At 33.4% G+C, this 15,324-nt stretch overlaps 5 protein-coding genes across 6 annotated transcripts; 2 read left to right on the top strand and 3 right to left on the bottom strand.

The window, feature by feature from the left end:
- The first annotated feature begins 1,173 nt into the window (after positions 1-1,173).
- LOC123713686 (DDRGK domain-containing protein 1) lies at positions 1,174-3,531 on the top strand. 2 transcript variants are annotated; one of them, XM_045667492.1, is made up of 6 exons: positions 1,174-1,444; positions 1,511-1,612; positions 1,792-1,904; positions 2,045-2,176; positions 2,578-2,754; positions 3,105-3,531. In XM_045667492.1, the coding sequence occupies exons 1-6, from the start codon at positions 1,351-1,353 to the stop codon at positions 3,366-3,368; spliced, it is 882 nt and encodes a 293-aa protein (XP_045523448.1). In that variant the 5' UTR covers positions 1,174-1,350; the 3' UTR covers positions 3,369-3,531. The 2 variants fall into 2 exon arrangements, with proteins under 2 accessions (XP_045523448.1, XP_045523449.1); XM_045667493.1 differs by having other exon boundaries at positions 1,179-1,444; positions 1,520-1,612.
- A 7-nt stretch (positions 3,532-3,538) lies between these two features.
- On the bottom strand, positions 3,539-6,362 carry LOC123713684 (nuclear pore complex protein Nup107). Its single transcript, XM_045667487.1, has one exon. The coding sequence runs from the start codon at positions 6,155-6,157 to the stop codon at positions 3,635-3,637; it is 2,523 nt and encodes an 840-aa protein (XP_045523443.1). The 5' UTR covers positions 6,158-6,362; the 3' UTR covers positions 3,539-3,634.
- Positions 6,363-8,950: 2,588 nt separating this feature from the next.
- LOC123713064 (transmembrane emp24 domain-containing protein eca) lies at positions 8,951-11,051 on the top strand. The gene is made up of 4 exons (XM_045666552.1): positions 8,951-9,193; positions 9,314-9,537; positions 10,103-10,246; positions 10,556-11,051. Exons 1-4 carry the CDS (start codon positions 9,061-9,063, stop codon positions 10,703-10,705), a joined length of 651 nt encoding a protein of 216 aa, XP_045522508.1. The 5' UTR covers positions 8,951-9,060; the 3' UTR covers positions 10,706-11,051.
- A 1-nt stretch (position 11,052) lies between these two features.
- On the bottom strand, positions 11,053-12,004 carry LOC123713065 (UDP-N-acetylglucosamine transferase subunit ALG13 homolog). Its single transcript, XM_045666553.1, has one exon. It carries the CDS (start codon positions 11,566-11,568, stop codon positions 11,053-11,055), a length of 516 nt encoding a protein of 171 aa, XP_045522509.1. The 5' UTR covers positions 11,569-12,004.
- Positions 12,005-13,020: 1,016 nt separating this feature from the next.
- LOC123713063 lies at positions 13,021-15,168 on the bottom strand. Its single transcript, XM_045666551.1, has one exon. The coding sequence runs from the start codon at positions 15,119-15,121 to the stop codon at positions 13,400-13,402; it is 1,722 nt and encodes a 573-aa protein (XP_045522507.1). The 5' UTR covers positions 15,122-15,168; the 3' UTR covers positions 13,021-13,399.
- Positions 15,169-15,324: the final 156 nt, after the last annotated feature.

The following is a 15,324-nucleotide window of genomic DNA, read 5'->3' as shown; positions in this document are numbered from 1 at the left end:
GCAACGGCGGAATGAATAGACACCCATTATATTATGATATCCTTATTTATAAAATCTTAATCAGTCTAATTATTTTTTAACTAATGTACTCGTCTCTTTCCCGCAAGGTCTGTTTCCGCTGTGATGAAAAGAGATACAACTACAGGGACTGAGTAAAACGGAACGCAGCCAGTATCAATCCTTGCACTGCAAAAGCCTATGCACGTGCAATTTTATTAACGCAAATACATAGTAGAGTAGAGCTAGGTGAAAGAAAAGTGAGACGCTTGGAAGGTAGAACTATAATGATTATTCATTATATAAAAATGGCTTCCCATGTATAATGTATGTATATGTATATATTGTAAACAATATATACCCAAAAAAATAGAGAAACTCTGCAATTCTTTGTTTTCGTAAAGTTTTAATCCCAGCTTTGTCATACTAATTATTATTACGGTTTATTATTTCTAGACAAAAATGTGTAAATGACGGATAGTGAACAGTTTCTTTAACCTATGTGAAATTACATATACATGGATTTTTATAATGTAAGAAAGGACTGGTGTAACGTATTATGAATGTTTGATTTGAATTTTTAAAGCAATTTTATTAGGTTTATTAAGAAGCAGTTAATTGAATCGACAAAGAATTTTTTCCTATAGGTCGCTAGTAATTCATTAGTTTGTTGTTTCGTAATTGGGCACAAACTTTGACTCGCGCGCGAAAGCGAGGCGGCGAGGGGCACGTGCGCACCGTCCTCACTCTCGCATCCGCATTATTTCATGTGCCCAACAATATATCTCAAATACAAATAAAAAAATTATATCATTCCATTAAATTATATATTTAGTCATGATTTTTATTTAAAGTTATATTAAAGCCATACACAAATAGTATAATACTCCACTCCATCATCATAAATAAGAAAACGCACGCGTCCTTACCGTGTAGTAGTTTACAATTTATTAATACAGTGATCAAGCATGCAAGTGTGGTTCATACTCTCGCCTCCTTTGACTCGCGCCCCAGAAATCGACAAAAAGGGGACAGTTGGCAAGGCGATACAAGGAGACACGAAGTGGCATGGGCGCACCGTCCACACTCTCGCGCTCCCATCGTGTCGCCTCGTCGAGAGTGTGGATGGGCAATTCTACAAAACAACTGACTTAATTATGACGTGTTCGAGTGTCTAGTGCCAACCAAACACAAACAGTAGTCACTAGACACTATTGGATTGGTTAAGTGGTGATTGCTGACACTTGTAGTAAATCTGGTTAAGACATATATTAAGAATATTGTGCCTATTAGTGTATCTACCTATTTTTCATTTGTAATTGGATTTAAAGATATTTGGTATTTAGACAAATTATGGATCCATTCATAATTGCTGCTATTGTTAGTGGTATTGTTCTAATTATTTTAATTATTGCATTTCTTCGTGTGTCACAAGTTAATACGAAACGTAAGTGATAAATATAATAAGGTTTTATAATTTTGAGATTGAGTATAAAATATTTAACCCTTCTAGTGGTTTTAGATGCCGCAAGACCAAGAGCTGTTGCTCAAAGAGATGGAGGTCCAGGAAGAGTCCAAGCGGTAAGAAATCAACGGGCTCGTATGAGAGCAAATGGTATGGTATTAGTAATCATTATTTATAATAAGATATAAGCTCAATTTGCTAATTATATTATATTATTATCTGTTTTGACTCCAGAGAGTTCCTTATAATGTTTGAAAAATATATAAAATACAATAAATAATATTGTTATTAAGACTCTTAATTAATCTTAAAAAATGACATATTTTTAGCTGCACGACATGCTGCTCCACTTGATGAAGAGCCTATCATTCATGAAGAAGTAGAAGATGAAGACAGATCTGATGTCCAGACAATGGAAATTGATGATAAAATGGGAGCAAAGGTGAAATTTAGTTCTTTCTAGTAGTTGTTTAAATATGCAGTAAAATTATTAAGTTTAGTCTTCTAAGTTTAATACGATATTAATATACTATGTGAATCAACTCATGCAAATCAATATTATACTAACATGTTTTCATGCAGAAAAGAGCTAAAATGGAAGCTAAACTGGAGAAAAAAAAAGCTAGAGAAGCAGAAGAAAAGATGAGAGAGATAAAAAAACAACGTGATTTAGAATTAGAAGAGGAACGTAAGAAATTAGAAGAAAAACAAGAGGTATTATTAAAAGATTTTATCACATTTATTCAATTAATATCTTTGTAAGCCTGAGTATCTTCTGTTTTATTTTAAAAGGCAATAATTTTCATATTCTCTTAAAAGAAGTTAAGAATTTGTTGGTTTCTGTTTGTAAAGAAAAAAGATGATTGATGTCATAAAAATACAAATTGTTATTTTTTCTGAGTTTATCCAATTCAAACCATGGTGTAGTATAAATATTTTAAAACTATTTATAATACCTTTGCCACTAGATGGTTTTAAATAATTTTACTGATATATTACATATATAACTTATATTAAATTTTATACAAGCATAATTATTTTTAACGAAACTTATTTGCAACCTATATGTAAATAATTATTTGGTACAAAATCAGGGTTTGTTTTTTTTAATTTAGGAAGAGGAAAGAAAAATTAAAGAAGCTCTCCATAAAGCAGAAGAAGAGAGAAAGAAACAAGAACAAGAGGAATATGAAGCATTAAAGGCTGCATTTACTGTTGAAGGTGAAGGGTTTGATGAAAATGAGCAAGAAGATGCATCTAATCTTCTGCGTAACTTTATAGAGTATATTAAGGTAAGCTTTCTTAACTTAGTATCTTTATACATTTGATAACTGATTATTGCAAAATAATTATTATTACAGTCACATATAGGTGAATAATTTAGTATACCTGATTTACAAATACTCAAGTAAAACTAATGAAGAGATTGTCATCACTATTCTATGCAGTTTTAATTTGGATGTACAAAAAAAATCTATTGATACTTAGCCAGGGTTTGAACATGCAACATAGGGTTGAATGCTGCGTGCATAATTAACAAACTAAGATAAATTATTTAATAATTTGCATTTATTATTTACAATTTAAATAATTTATATATGTGAAAATATTTTTTTTACTTAGTACTTCAATGATTTTTCAGACACAAAAAGTAGTTCTACTTGAAGATCTTGCAGTACATTTCAAACTAAAAACACAAGCAGTTATTGACCGAATTACTGAACTGCAAGAATCAGGCGAGTTAACAGGTGTTATTGATGACAGAGGAAAATTTATTTATATTGCCTTGACAGAATTAGAGGCTGTAGCCAAGTTTATTAAACAAAGAGGCAGAGTGTCGATATCAGAATTAGCAGAGAGCAGTAACCAATTAATAAATCTGAATCCTGTCACAGTCTCCACATAATAATTTGTTCAAATATCAATTATTGTTAATCATAAACTGTAAATATGTAGGTATTGTTTATTTGTACATAAAGGTGTTATCACAAAAACAAATTCAGTCAAGACCTCAAGAAGTCAAGATTTGTTTTCTATGTTAACTAAACTAAAATAAAAACCTATTATTTTATAAATAGACACTTTTTATTAGAACTTCCTTATTCAAATCTAAGAAAACATTTTCTTTTTCACAAAATATTTATTAAAAAGAATTATGGTAATCAACAAAAATTATTCAACTAAATTATATCCAAAAATATCTTTTCCTTTATCTATAAGAATTAAACTTGATTCTTTAATCCTCTCTAAAATTTCTTGTAGTTTTGCTTTGGTGAAAACTTTGTATAAACAGCGATTTTCTGCTGCTATCAAATCACTTAACTGCACTGCTTCTTTGTGATTATCAACATCATCATTGCTTTGTAAAATTTTTATAATCAAAATCACAATTTCTGGTATACATAACTTTCTCAATGTTTCTAATTGTTTTATTCTTTCTTCTTGTTCTGATTCTGAAAAGTTTTGTGAAGATGTACAATCATTTTCATCTTGAAGCCAACCTCCTGGGAATAATAAAGTGTTATACAGTAAGGTTTTTGTGTGACGAGATTGGTGTAATACTGTATTTTTCCATCTTGCCTTTTGTTGTTCAATTTGAGCAACTTTTTGTTCATGGTGAACTTTGTCAGCAAATGTTGCATTTGATGGCAAAGGTTCAACATCCTTGGGCTGTCCACTAATGTAATGTCTGTACCATGTAGCAAACCCTTCTAGGGCTTCTAAATAAGCTTTTAAGCATAAATGTTCTTTTAGCTCAGAGGAAGTAGGATTCAGTTGTTTTATAACCTCAGAAAACATATTTTTAACACTACCTAAGCAATTGATAGCTGCTTCTGTGTTTCCAATAAATATGAATGTTCGAACCATTGCATTACTTAACCAAAGTGCCTCTGCTACTTGATTTGGCTGTAGAGCTAGCCATTCTAATGACAAAATAACTTTGTTAATTAGTGTTTTATCTTTTTCTACTACTGTTGTTTGTGTGAATGTACTATCAATATGTCCATAATTTTGTTGTATTTCTGTAATGGACTTTTTAATTGCTACTCTAGCTGATGCTGCCACATCAATTCCAGCAGTTTTGCCAGCATTCACTGTATCTTGTCGGTTTTCACTGTTATGTATTTTATCCATCAACTCAGCAAATAGAATTATTTGTTTCTCATTTGGGACAGTAGAAATGTAGAAAGCAATAAGCTCTGGACAATCACATGATCCTTCAACTAAGTTTTCAATCAATTGTGTTATATACTTTTCTAGAATAATGTCACCAGTATCATGTTGAGGATCTTTACCCATTTGACGTAAAATTAAAACCAGATGGGCAAGAAATCTTACAAATCTGTCCTCAGCACTTTGAAGCCATAGTAAAGAGTCCTGCATTACACATCTAATATGTCCCAACATTAAATGTCTTTGACAAGTTTGATAATTTGATTCCTTTTTACCATCTAATAATGACTTGACAGCACTAAAAATTTGTTGCAAAGATATTTCAGAAGTGGGCAAGTCAGTTTGTAATAGTTCTAGAACTTCTGGTGTTGTAGTATTAGCTTCAGCTGTAGCATAGTGTTCATGTAAGAATTTGTCCACTCTAGTTTCTATTTGGACTCTCAAATGAGCCCACAACAAATCTTCCCAATTGCCTTGGCATGCTGTAAGAGCACTTTGTAAATGACCACATAATATTCCAACTGCTGCTCTGTAGTGAATATTCTCAGAGGAATTGGTAGCTATACCAAGTGCACACCATTTCCAGAGATCCCGTGACTTGTTTCCATTCAGTTCAATGGTAGAATCAGATTCTACTTTAGGTAAATAATGTAATAACTTCCATCCTTGTAACACTGCTCCACGCCATGCTTGGCCTGCATTTATACATTGAGAAACTGCATTTTTAAAATTACCACAACGAAGTTCAGTAAAAACCATTTTACATAAGTCATTATCATCTTTTGTATCATCAGAATGAATATTTTTATTTTGACGGGTTGAAGCATCAGGATCTATTCTAGTGACCATGGCTGTATTTCTTTCTTTATTGAACAAACTTGTTCCAAGAAGTAATTGATGGAGAGTATTACCCCAATGAATGTTATTTGAAATAACTGGAGCTGTAGTTCTAGTTGCCTGGTCTTGATATGCAGCTGTGGCTTCTAGCCAGTCCACAAGTAGCTGAAAAAGTCTCAGTTCTGGGTCACTTTGAAATAAAGCATTTACTAAAATTTGTTGAGACAGAGTGGTTTGTGTGATAATGCTTTCAAATGATTCTGGATGTTCAATTAATAAGTCTGCATATAAACAATGCAGCAGTTTCCAGGTATTAGCTTCTTCTACTAACCAGTAATTGTGTGCACTGTAACGATTCCATGGTTCGACCAACTCAAGGGAATCACAACAAGCCTGACCTAACCTTGCCAACGTATCCAAAACATCACTTGGCCGACTTGATTGAATTATTTCAAAAAATATTTCACTTAAGCCATTTCCAGCTGTTCCAGTATTTAGAACAATTGATGATTCATCCAAAATTTGTCTCAAACTACTGTCGTTAAATGATCTAAAGTAAGAAGATTCGTTGAGTATTGGAGTAAGATTCAGAGTGTCTTCACGAGATACAAGTTGTCTTACGCGATTACCTTTGAGAGGCGTTCTTTGTGTCGAATGTAGTATGTGACTTTGATCAAAGCTCATCTTAAAGTTTTAGTTTGAGAATTAATAATTTAAAATATTAAAACAAATCGTTACCGCCGCGCTTTAGAAATCAGCAGTACCGTTGAGTGAGATAGGAGATTTGATCTTTTTTAATTTCATGGCGTGGTTGTCTAGCCATATTACTACCGAAAAGTATTCTACATACACTACCACTTTTGCGTAATTGTATTGTCGAAAAAGCTTTATTCGCAGTCAAGACGCAGTGTTGCCAGATGGTCTCGGTGACGTACTCCTAGACTAATTTGATTTCCCCCAGAAATCCCCTAGGATGCCCTCACCAAACTGATGGTGGCATAGGCATGCGCAATTATTTAAAGCGGCGGTCATGTTGGAATTGTTGGGATATGAAAGGCAACGTATCTGTAATAGAAAACGGATTGACAGGTTCAAGCTTTATTCGGTTTTTCGTTAAACGAATATACAATTAGTAAGGTTCGTATTTCAATTTAGTACCAAAATCAGGAACGTGATAAACAATAGCAAAAAACTGTATTTGGCGTGTTTTAGTAATTTCCCCTAAAAAAAAAAACAAATATTCTTTTCCCCTATTCTGCCCCTAACTCGGTTGAGAACCCCTATATCTAGGGGGAAATCCTCTGATCTGGCTACGTTAAGCCAAGAGACATGTTACTACACCACGTCAAAGTCGACAGCATAGCTCAGGGGGCCTAGACAAGATGGCTCAACAGTAGTGTATGAAAATGACAGCTCGTGTCAACAGTCAGTAGCCTAGGCCCAAAAGGCGTGTTTACAACATACAATAAGCGACGCCTTTACAGTGCTACGAAGAAACATTAACGCTTACGCTTTTCGGTAGTCAACGGTCAATTATACTCGAGGTTTGTCTTCAAGATTAGCATAGATTACATGTAGTAGCACATATCGTGCCATTCCGCACTGTGGTTGAGGGTAGATAAAACACATATTTTAACATTTTCACTCATTTTTGAAGATGAAGGTAATGTCAACGATCGCTATTCACATTTTAGTGCTCCGCCACTTCGCACATTTATTTCGTTGTGCAGCACAGCGCATTTTATTTTTTAAAAAGATTTCAAGATTAGTAAGCGTAAAGTCGAGTGTAACAATCTCTAGGATTTATGGAAAAAAATCAAGAATTTAAAAATTAAATTGCGTATGCACAAGCACAACGTCCTTGACATCGACAACATCGAGGTGATTCAAGATTGGAAGTCCAGCCGCTGATACCATCAGATTGATAATATAATTATAAAACATAATTACAAAATATATATTTTTGATAATTTAGTAAACATTAAGATTCCATCCTTAATCAAAATATCCCGGGCTGGCGCAATACAACCGGAACTGATATTACCTTGTTGTCATGATCGTGCCGAATTGTGCCCTGTGTGCACATTGCGTTGTTACATAAACAAGACACAATGTTTACATTTCAATAATGATTATTTATTTATTGGGTTAAGAAAACCTCATAAATCAGTAACCTCCCAGACTTGGTTGTTGTTGTAGAGTAGTTGGATTAAGTCCACCTTGGATAGCTGTGGAATTAATATAAGTATTTTTACAGCCTACAGTACCAGACACGCTGCCATCTCTAAGGCATATAAATTAGGTGTTACCTAATGTAGATCTCATTCGAAAGACAGCTATGTTCAGCGGAAGCTCATATACATTTCATAAATTTTACAATAGAGTAATAAATCAGAAAAATAACTCTGATTTGTCATTTTTACATGTATTATTAATGATTCGATTCAAACTCAATTCCATCTTATACTTATTTACTGGTAAGACAGGAAACAAATCTGATAGCTGAAAGCATGCAGCTAATAATGTACTTGACGGCGGTGGTAGGTAGTTGGTACAAAAAAGACAAAGATAACTAACGCTAGCGGCACGTCTACCTGTCGTCATCGCCCCACTATGTTTTGGGTTCATAAAACCCGAATTGCCGCTGTATCGGCACGCACGATTTCAGGCCGAGCTACGCTCGCCAAAACAGCCCAAGCTGAGCTGTAAAGGCCCTTAAGGCCCACAGTGAGATTCCATTAAAAAAAAAGTATCGGCACGCATTTCTCTGGTTGCGTCGAGGTGCACGGATCGCAGTCTTAACCGACTGTCACCTCTCTCCCTCACTGCTATTATTTTTATTGATTAAATTATTAATTAAATCGTATTTCGTGCTTTACTTCTGATGACTGAGCCAATTCCGACATACTTATATTTAAGTTTATTGTCATTTTTACAAGAAGGCAATAACTAACTAACTCTAACTCTCAACATCTACATGTAATCTATGCTAATCTTGAGGACAAAGCTCGAGTATAATTGATGATTAAACGAACTTACCTGTAAGTGAAGTTCTATCATAATTATACGAAGAGCTTTGTACGAATCAGGAGGGATCCAAGTCACATTGCCAAAGAAGCTCTCGACTGGAATCCTCAAGGCAAAAGGAAACTCAAAACAGACTTGGCAACAAAGCATCATTGCAGAGGCGAAGGATGCTGGAATAACGTGGAGTGAAGATAAAAGAGCTGGCCAAGATTGATCATGGTGGTATTCCCGTTTCATCTGCATTGTGGATCACAAACAGTGTAGCCAAGCTATCGTATGAGAGGCTTGAGACGAAATCACTTTTCAACAGGCGTGACCTACTAATATTAAAGTCATGTGAGTGACATATAGCTCATACAAGTTTTCACACAACGTCGCTTAGCGTTAGTGCATCACGCCTGTCGCAAAGTAGCTTTCTCTAAGGCTCCAGATATGTCATTTGTGATCATAAAAGTAAGATGACGTGTGTGACGTGACAGAAAATAGAACCTCACCGTCTGCAATTGATTTCGTGATCCTACATTTCTACGGTTTATAAGTTTACCTTTTGTGTATTTAAGATGTTTATTCGTTTTTCATCTATAATACCTCTGCTGATAACATTAGATCTGTGTTGTGGTTTATATTTCCATATAGCAGAAGGTGAAAGAAAATGTTTCATAGAAGAAATACCGGATGATACCACAGTGCTGGGTAATCTTTTGCTAATTTATAAGAAAATGTACAGTTTTTTAATCATTAAAAATTAAGCGCGATAGGAATAAAATTAAAATGTTAGGTAATAACTAAATCACTGTTTTATGTATGTTTTAGTGAATTATAAGGTGGAATTATATGACCCACGATCAGGAGGATTCATGCCTTCTTCTCCTGGCATTGGTATGCATGTTGAGGTTCGAGAACCAAATGATAGAATTCTCTTATCACGTGTTTATTCATCCGAGGGTATGATTTCATTTACTTCAACAACACCTGGAGAACATGTAATTTGTATGTATTCTAACAGTACATCATGGTTTACTGGATCTCAATTAAGGGTAAGCTCAAATTTCCCCTCATGTACACAGGAGAGAACTCTGAGAATGACTTCTGTACAATAAATGACAGCGGGCTAAAATCTCAATTTAAAATGTCTTTGATTGCAAATACTATAACACTTTTAAAAAGAACAAAATGCATTATCTTATCTTGGTAATGAAATTATTAGAAGCTGTGTTGGCTTCAGCATGCAACTCTCATTCTAAAGTCATTGGCTTGATCCCTGTTGTACACCAATTGGTTTCCTGTGTCTATTTAATACTTGTGAATAATAACATTGAAAAAAAAAACTAAAATAACTTGATCCCAAAAGTGTGATAGTGTCTTTCAAGCACTAAAAGCTGATTCCCTACTTGTTTATTCAAACAAACAAATTATCATGAAACATATACAAAAATCTGAGGCCTAAAACTAATATATAAATTAAATTCCCTGCCTTCTCAAGGGTTAGATGGAATTCCAGGCCTCTACTTTTACCATACTTTCAAAAACTAGTCGGGACAAACTATGCCATAGTTTTGTATAGATTTTCTCAACATTTCTACATAAATGAAATAATTGTAGGTACATCTTGATATTCAAGTGGGTGAACATGCTGTTGACTATGCAAATGTAGCACAAAAAGACAAGCTTACTGAGCTGCAGCTCAGAATTAGACAATTGCTGGACCAAGTTCATCAAATCACTAAGGAACAAAGTTACCAAAGAGTAAGCATGCTTTCCTTATTAGTAATAATGTATAAATAGTGCCAACACTAAACTTATTTTACCCTATCTTACTTAGTAAAATTTTTATAAATTGCAGGGTACATGGAATAATACATATCAAAAGCAATATTTTATTATTTATGATTAAGTTTCTTTATAAATTGTAAATCTCTTTACAAAAATGATTTTAAATATAGTTCTCCAGTGTTAGTTTACAGCTCTAAGGTTTTATGGCATATTCTAACCTTCTGGGATGTAAATACTATTACATCCCACATATTTGCAATAAACATTTTTACTTATTTACAGCACCGAGAAGAACGATTCCGACAAACATCTGAAAGTACAAATCAAAGAGTACTTTGGTGGAGTTTATTACAAACTGGTGTTCTTTTGGGAATTGGGTACTGGCAAATGAGGCACCTTAAGAGTTTCTTTGAGGCTAAGAAATTAGTCTAAATTATCTTATTGGTGTATTTATAAGACAGTTTTCTCATTGATTATAAATAAGACTATAGTTTGTAGAAATCACATTTTATTTTGTTTCATGTTTTTGTAAATCTGCTGTCAAAATGTTTAATTAATAAAGATTGTGTTTCGTTTGGAAATTTTATGAGGATAAAAGAATACATCATTTAGGTTATCTATAAAATATATATAAAGCATTCCATCGCTTTGTGTGTATCATTGAATGTATATAGACACAAAGTGATGGAAAATAGAATATGGAAAGTTTTGTAGAAAAATCCTTTTTGTATTTTATTGTGTGGTCAACCTTCTGCCAAATATATTTATCATATCCATATTTAATTTTGTATATTTAACAGTCTATTCATTGATTGAAGGAAGTGTGTTGGATTAGCTTTTTCCAATGGTTTTAATAAACTAAAATCCATTTGGTCTAAAGTACAAACTAAGGTATCACAAGTGCAATAGAATAAATGACCATCCACTTGCATTTGTTCTGCTAATTCTAGTTGATGGTTATCCATGAGATCTTCATTTACGACTACCAAGAGTGGTTTACATGCATTTAAAACTTCCAAAACACTGCCGGCACCAGCGTGACTTATGACGAAATCAGAATTTTTTATATCATTCTCTATAGAATCTTTAAACCTGTAACAATGCAGTTTAATTCCATCTAGATCGTAGTCGCCTGGGTCCATTTTACTTTTTCCAATTTGAAATGTAATATTCTTGCAACCAGATCTCTTTAAGGCTTGCAGAACAGGAGACGATACTATTTCATTGCAAAGTAAATCAAATCGTGTGGTGCCAACAGTAATGAAACATTTTTCAAAATATTTCGATGTTGTCATATTATTTTAAACCGGCGATCAGTAGCAAGTACTGGTCATAAATTGCTTGAAAGAGTTCTGACACCAATAGTAATATTATAATGTATGGTAGATACTACCAAACACGACTTATTACCTTTTAATTTTGATTAGTATGCTTTAATGGAGCAACAAAATATTTTAATTAGCGTGGTTTCTAGTCATATAAATGATAGAATCCAAGTCTTGACAGATAACTAGTGTTACCCAATAGGTAACTGAATGGGGTGACCAGTCGCGTAAACTTAATCGTGAATTTATACCACTTAGAGCGAGGCCCCATTAGTACGTTGCGCTGCGTTGCGTCGTCGCTGCGTCATTTTATATATATTTTTTATAACATGCCCCACTAGACCGTCGTCGCGCGCGATATTTCAACGGATCGACGGAAAAGAGACGAAGCGGGAGGGAGGGTGATGCGCTGCGACGACGGACAGAGAAGAGACCAGAGGGGGAAGCTAGACGAGCGTAACGACATTTTTTAACATCATGAGTGAACAGGAGATTGATATTGATTTTCTCATATCTTTGGTTCAAGAAAGACCCAGTGTTGATTCGACACCCTTGCGCTGCGACATCGTGCGTCGTCGCAACGCAGGTGTGGCATACAATGCGCTGTTCCGTTACGACGACGCGACGCAACGCACTACTGGGGCCTCGCTCTTACTGCAGTCTCTAAAGCTGGGACCTCGGTACTGACCAAATGGTCGCGGTATAATGTAACATGTTACACATCTAGCATTCGTGCTCGACCCGTCTGGCGGTTTTTTGGCAAATCTTTTGAATGGTACGCGTCGAGCATTTATTGTTGTATTATTTTTTTTAAATGGACAAAGAAAAACTTTATATTTTATACAGAAAAGAGCCACCAGGATCTACGTCATCATTTTACTAAATTGAAGAAAGAAGACGCTTTGGTTAGATTTGCTTCGTTAATAAACAGCGATAAAGAAATTTGTAAAAAGAAAATGACATGTTACTGGCATCATTGGGGAGGGAAAAAATAAAAGATCTCTGTTTTACACGTCTCTTTTTTGAGATTTGAGAGCAAGCTCACTGCAATTGCTCGATTACACCGCGAGCATTTGGTGAGTACCCTTAAAATAATGCAAAATGAATATGGTAAGGACTTAAATATACACGTACGTGTATTCTTTTTGTCTAGTTTCAGTTCAAGTTTATATGCGGATCCAATTATTCGATCTGGCAGTCCTGAGCAGAGGTATTACAAAATCTGTTATTAATAAAACAGAGTAAATATTCAGATTTCAAACACAAGACTTAGGTCCATATTCTAATTGATATCTCAAGTCACTATCTCGTCGTGAGAGCTGTTAAATATGTTAAGATTTATAAAAAAGGGTAAACAGCTCTCGAAACTGGATAAGTTCGATTGACGTTCTAGAATACCGGCTTTAGCGTGCCAACTCCCAGGCGTCAAAAATGTCTTGTATTTTTACATACGAATATGAATCTTATCTAATTTTTTTCCTTTAAATGTACTTAGAAAAGAAAAACCAACTATCAGCCTAGTTTATTTTCAATAAGGTTTAAGGTTCATTTGTGTAACCAATTATACGAGGCAACCTGCTATACATACAGAATCACCTCCGATTATAATTCCAAATTTACAAAAAACTATAGTGTAGGCTAAAACGTAGATTAAAGAAAAAATAGTCAAAATTAAACCAAAAATTTGATAAAGAACGACATCCATAAGATCCTTGTAAACTAATCGAACCATTATTAACATATCTTTTTTGTTACTGCAATAGTTATAATAATAAAAACAATCACTTCTTATCATAAGTATTTATATTTTGAATAAATATGAAAATGGATTGCTATGTAGTGCGCCATGCAAGTCAACGTTAATTACTTTAACCGATATATGATGCTGTTGAGATTTTACCTTTGCCCTATTTAATGTCATTAGCTGTTTATTTCTATTGTTTTCACTTATACGGGCATATAAGTATAAACAATATAAATTTTTACACTTCTGAAACATTAGTCGATAGTCATTATTTTCAAAATTCTCTTTGCTTAACTCTACTATATGGACATTTTCTAAACTACTGCATTGACTTAAAAACATGATCAATGTTCGATGATCAATTCTCTTGCCTAATAATCTAACATTTTTTATTGACTTGCTCAAAGGAATAGATCGAGCAATAGATTTTATATAATTTACACTGAAGTTATCTTCATAGTTTAATGTTTCCAATTGTAAACAGCAACGAAATAACACATTGAAAAATTCACTACTATATGGTATAGAACCTGTTAAGCTTAAATATGTTAATTTGGTTAAAAAGTTAGATGATGGTGATAAGGCTATTGGATTTTGTTTTGAAGAATAGTTAAAGTAAATTGATAACATGATTCTTTCTTTTTCTTTAAAAATGTCATCATAATCAATTACTATATTTGGTTGACCTAATCTTATTTTCTTACAAGAAGGTTCAATTCTATCATGACTATTAGCTGGATTTTCCATAAGAGGATCCTCATACTTGATGTAAAATCTGTCATAATTATGTGGGACAAGTTGGTTTTTAGTTATGTCAATGCAGTATACAAAATAAGGCTGAAGATGTCTTTGTAAGCAACTAAAGAAACCTTCATTAAATACATTTGTTTCTTTATTCCAGAATAAAAATACAGCTTTATAGGATGGATAATGCTCACATAAACTTGTTAAAGAACCTGGGTCTTTATTATAATTATTTTTGATGAAGTCTCTAAATAATGATGTGCAATAAATTTGAGTTTCACATGATTTTGACATAGTAAGTAAAAAGTACTCGTATTTATCTATATGGTGTGGAAAGTGTGGATTGTTCAAAGATTCTATGTCATGTTCTGTATTAACTGAAGATATTACAATTTCATCAAAACTGATTGGCACCAAGTCACATGCAAATCGTGTATACAGCACATTATGAAGTGGAGAGATACTAAATTTTAATTTAATGTTTTTAGTTTTTTGTAACATAAACAAAGTATAAGTATTATAAACCAAATTTAGCAGTGATCCTATAAAATGTATGCTTTTAAATTTCTCAAACACATCCTGACACATCAGTAAAATATTCCTTGGTACATCTTGCAAAGTTTTTACATTTTTTTTATCAAATATAGAATCAAGAGTAACATCTATTATAGTAGAACAGTTCTTATAAATTTGTAAAAAGTCAATAATGCTTATGTTAGTATATGACACATTAATTGTTGTTAAGCACTTTAATCTTCTTATTGCAGATAGTAAAAGCGTTTTATTTAAATTGCTTACACAGGCCAAATTCAGATTTACTATAAAAGGGGAAATGTCTTTGAAAAATGGTAACTGGAGTATATGTGCTGAAGCCATTCTGTTACAAGACATATAACATTTCTTCATTACTTTGAAAAGACAAATCACATCTCTCGTTCTTCTACAGGTATTATATAAATTATTCACTGAAGCTAAATCCAATTGTTTAATGATAAGTATAAGAATCTCTTCTGGCAATGTAAGTAAGTTACACATTTTTCAGTTCGAGTAGTCCAGACTCCAGATGTACGCACTTGACAGAATGTACTTTGTCTCTATACTTCACTGAGTTCAGTTTCTAAATGTCCACAGATCAAGGAGAGGTAAATTCTAGTTAGGGAATTATTGTGATAACAGATTAAATATACATACTTATTAGTAGTATATAATCAATTTCTTAACTAAAGAATAATTAGAAC

The sequence above is a fragment of the Pieris brassicae genome, chromosome 8 (genome assembly GCF_905147105.1).
Source record: "Pieris brassicae chromosome 8, ilPieBrab1.1, whole genome shotgun sequence".
Classification (NCBI taxonomy): Eukaryota; Metazoa; Arthropoda; class Insecta; order Lepidoptera; family Pieridae; genus Pieris; species Pieris brassicae.
Note: the sequence above shows the minus strand (reverse complement) of the source record. Positions and strands in the feature narration are given on the sequence as shown.

Excerpts from the sequence above, each read along its gene's own strand:
- LOC123713064 (XM_045666552.1), top strand. The coding sequence starts at position 9,061 with ATGTTTATTCGTTTTTCATCTATAATACCTCTGCTGATAACATTAGAT. Across the intron at positions 9,194-9,313 it reads GGATGATACCACAGTGCTGG|TGAATTATAAGGTGGAATTA; the intron begins GTAATCTTTTGC and ends TGTATGTTTTAG. Across the intron at positions 10,247-10,555 it reads AGGAACAAAGTTACCAAAGA|CACCGAGAAGAACGATTCCG; the intron begins GTAAGCATGCTT and ends ACTTATTTACAG.
- LOC123713065 (XM_045666553.1), bottom strand. The coding sequence starts at position 11,568 with ATGACAACATCGAAATATTTTGAAAAATGTTTCATTACTGTTGGCACC.
- LOC123713686 (XM_045667492.1), top strand. The coding sequence starts at position 1,351 with ATGGATCCATTCATAATTGCTGCTATTGTTAGTGGTATTGTTCTAATT. Across the intron at positions 1,613-1,791 it reads GGCTCGTATGAGAGCAAATG|CTGCACGACATGCTGCTCCA; the intron begins GTATGGTATTAG and ends ACATATTTTTAG. Across the intron at positions 1,905-2,044 it reads ATGATAAAATGGGAGCAAAG|AAAAGAGCTAAAATGGAAGC; the intron begins GTGAAATTTAGT and ends GTTTTCATGCAG.
- LOC123713684 (XM_045667487.1), bottom strand. The coding sequence starts at position 6,157 with ATGAGCTTTGATCAAAGTCACATACTACATTCGACACAAAGAACGCCT.
- LOC123713063 (XM_045666551.1), bottom strand. The coding sequence starts at position 15,121 with ATGTGTAACTTACTTACATTGCCAGAAGAGATTCTTATACTTATCATT.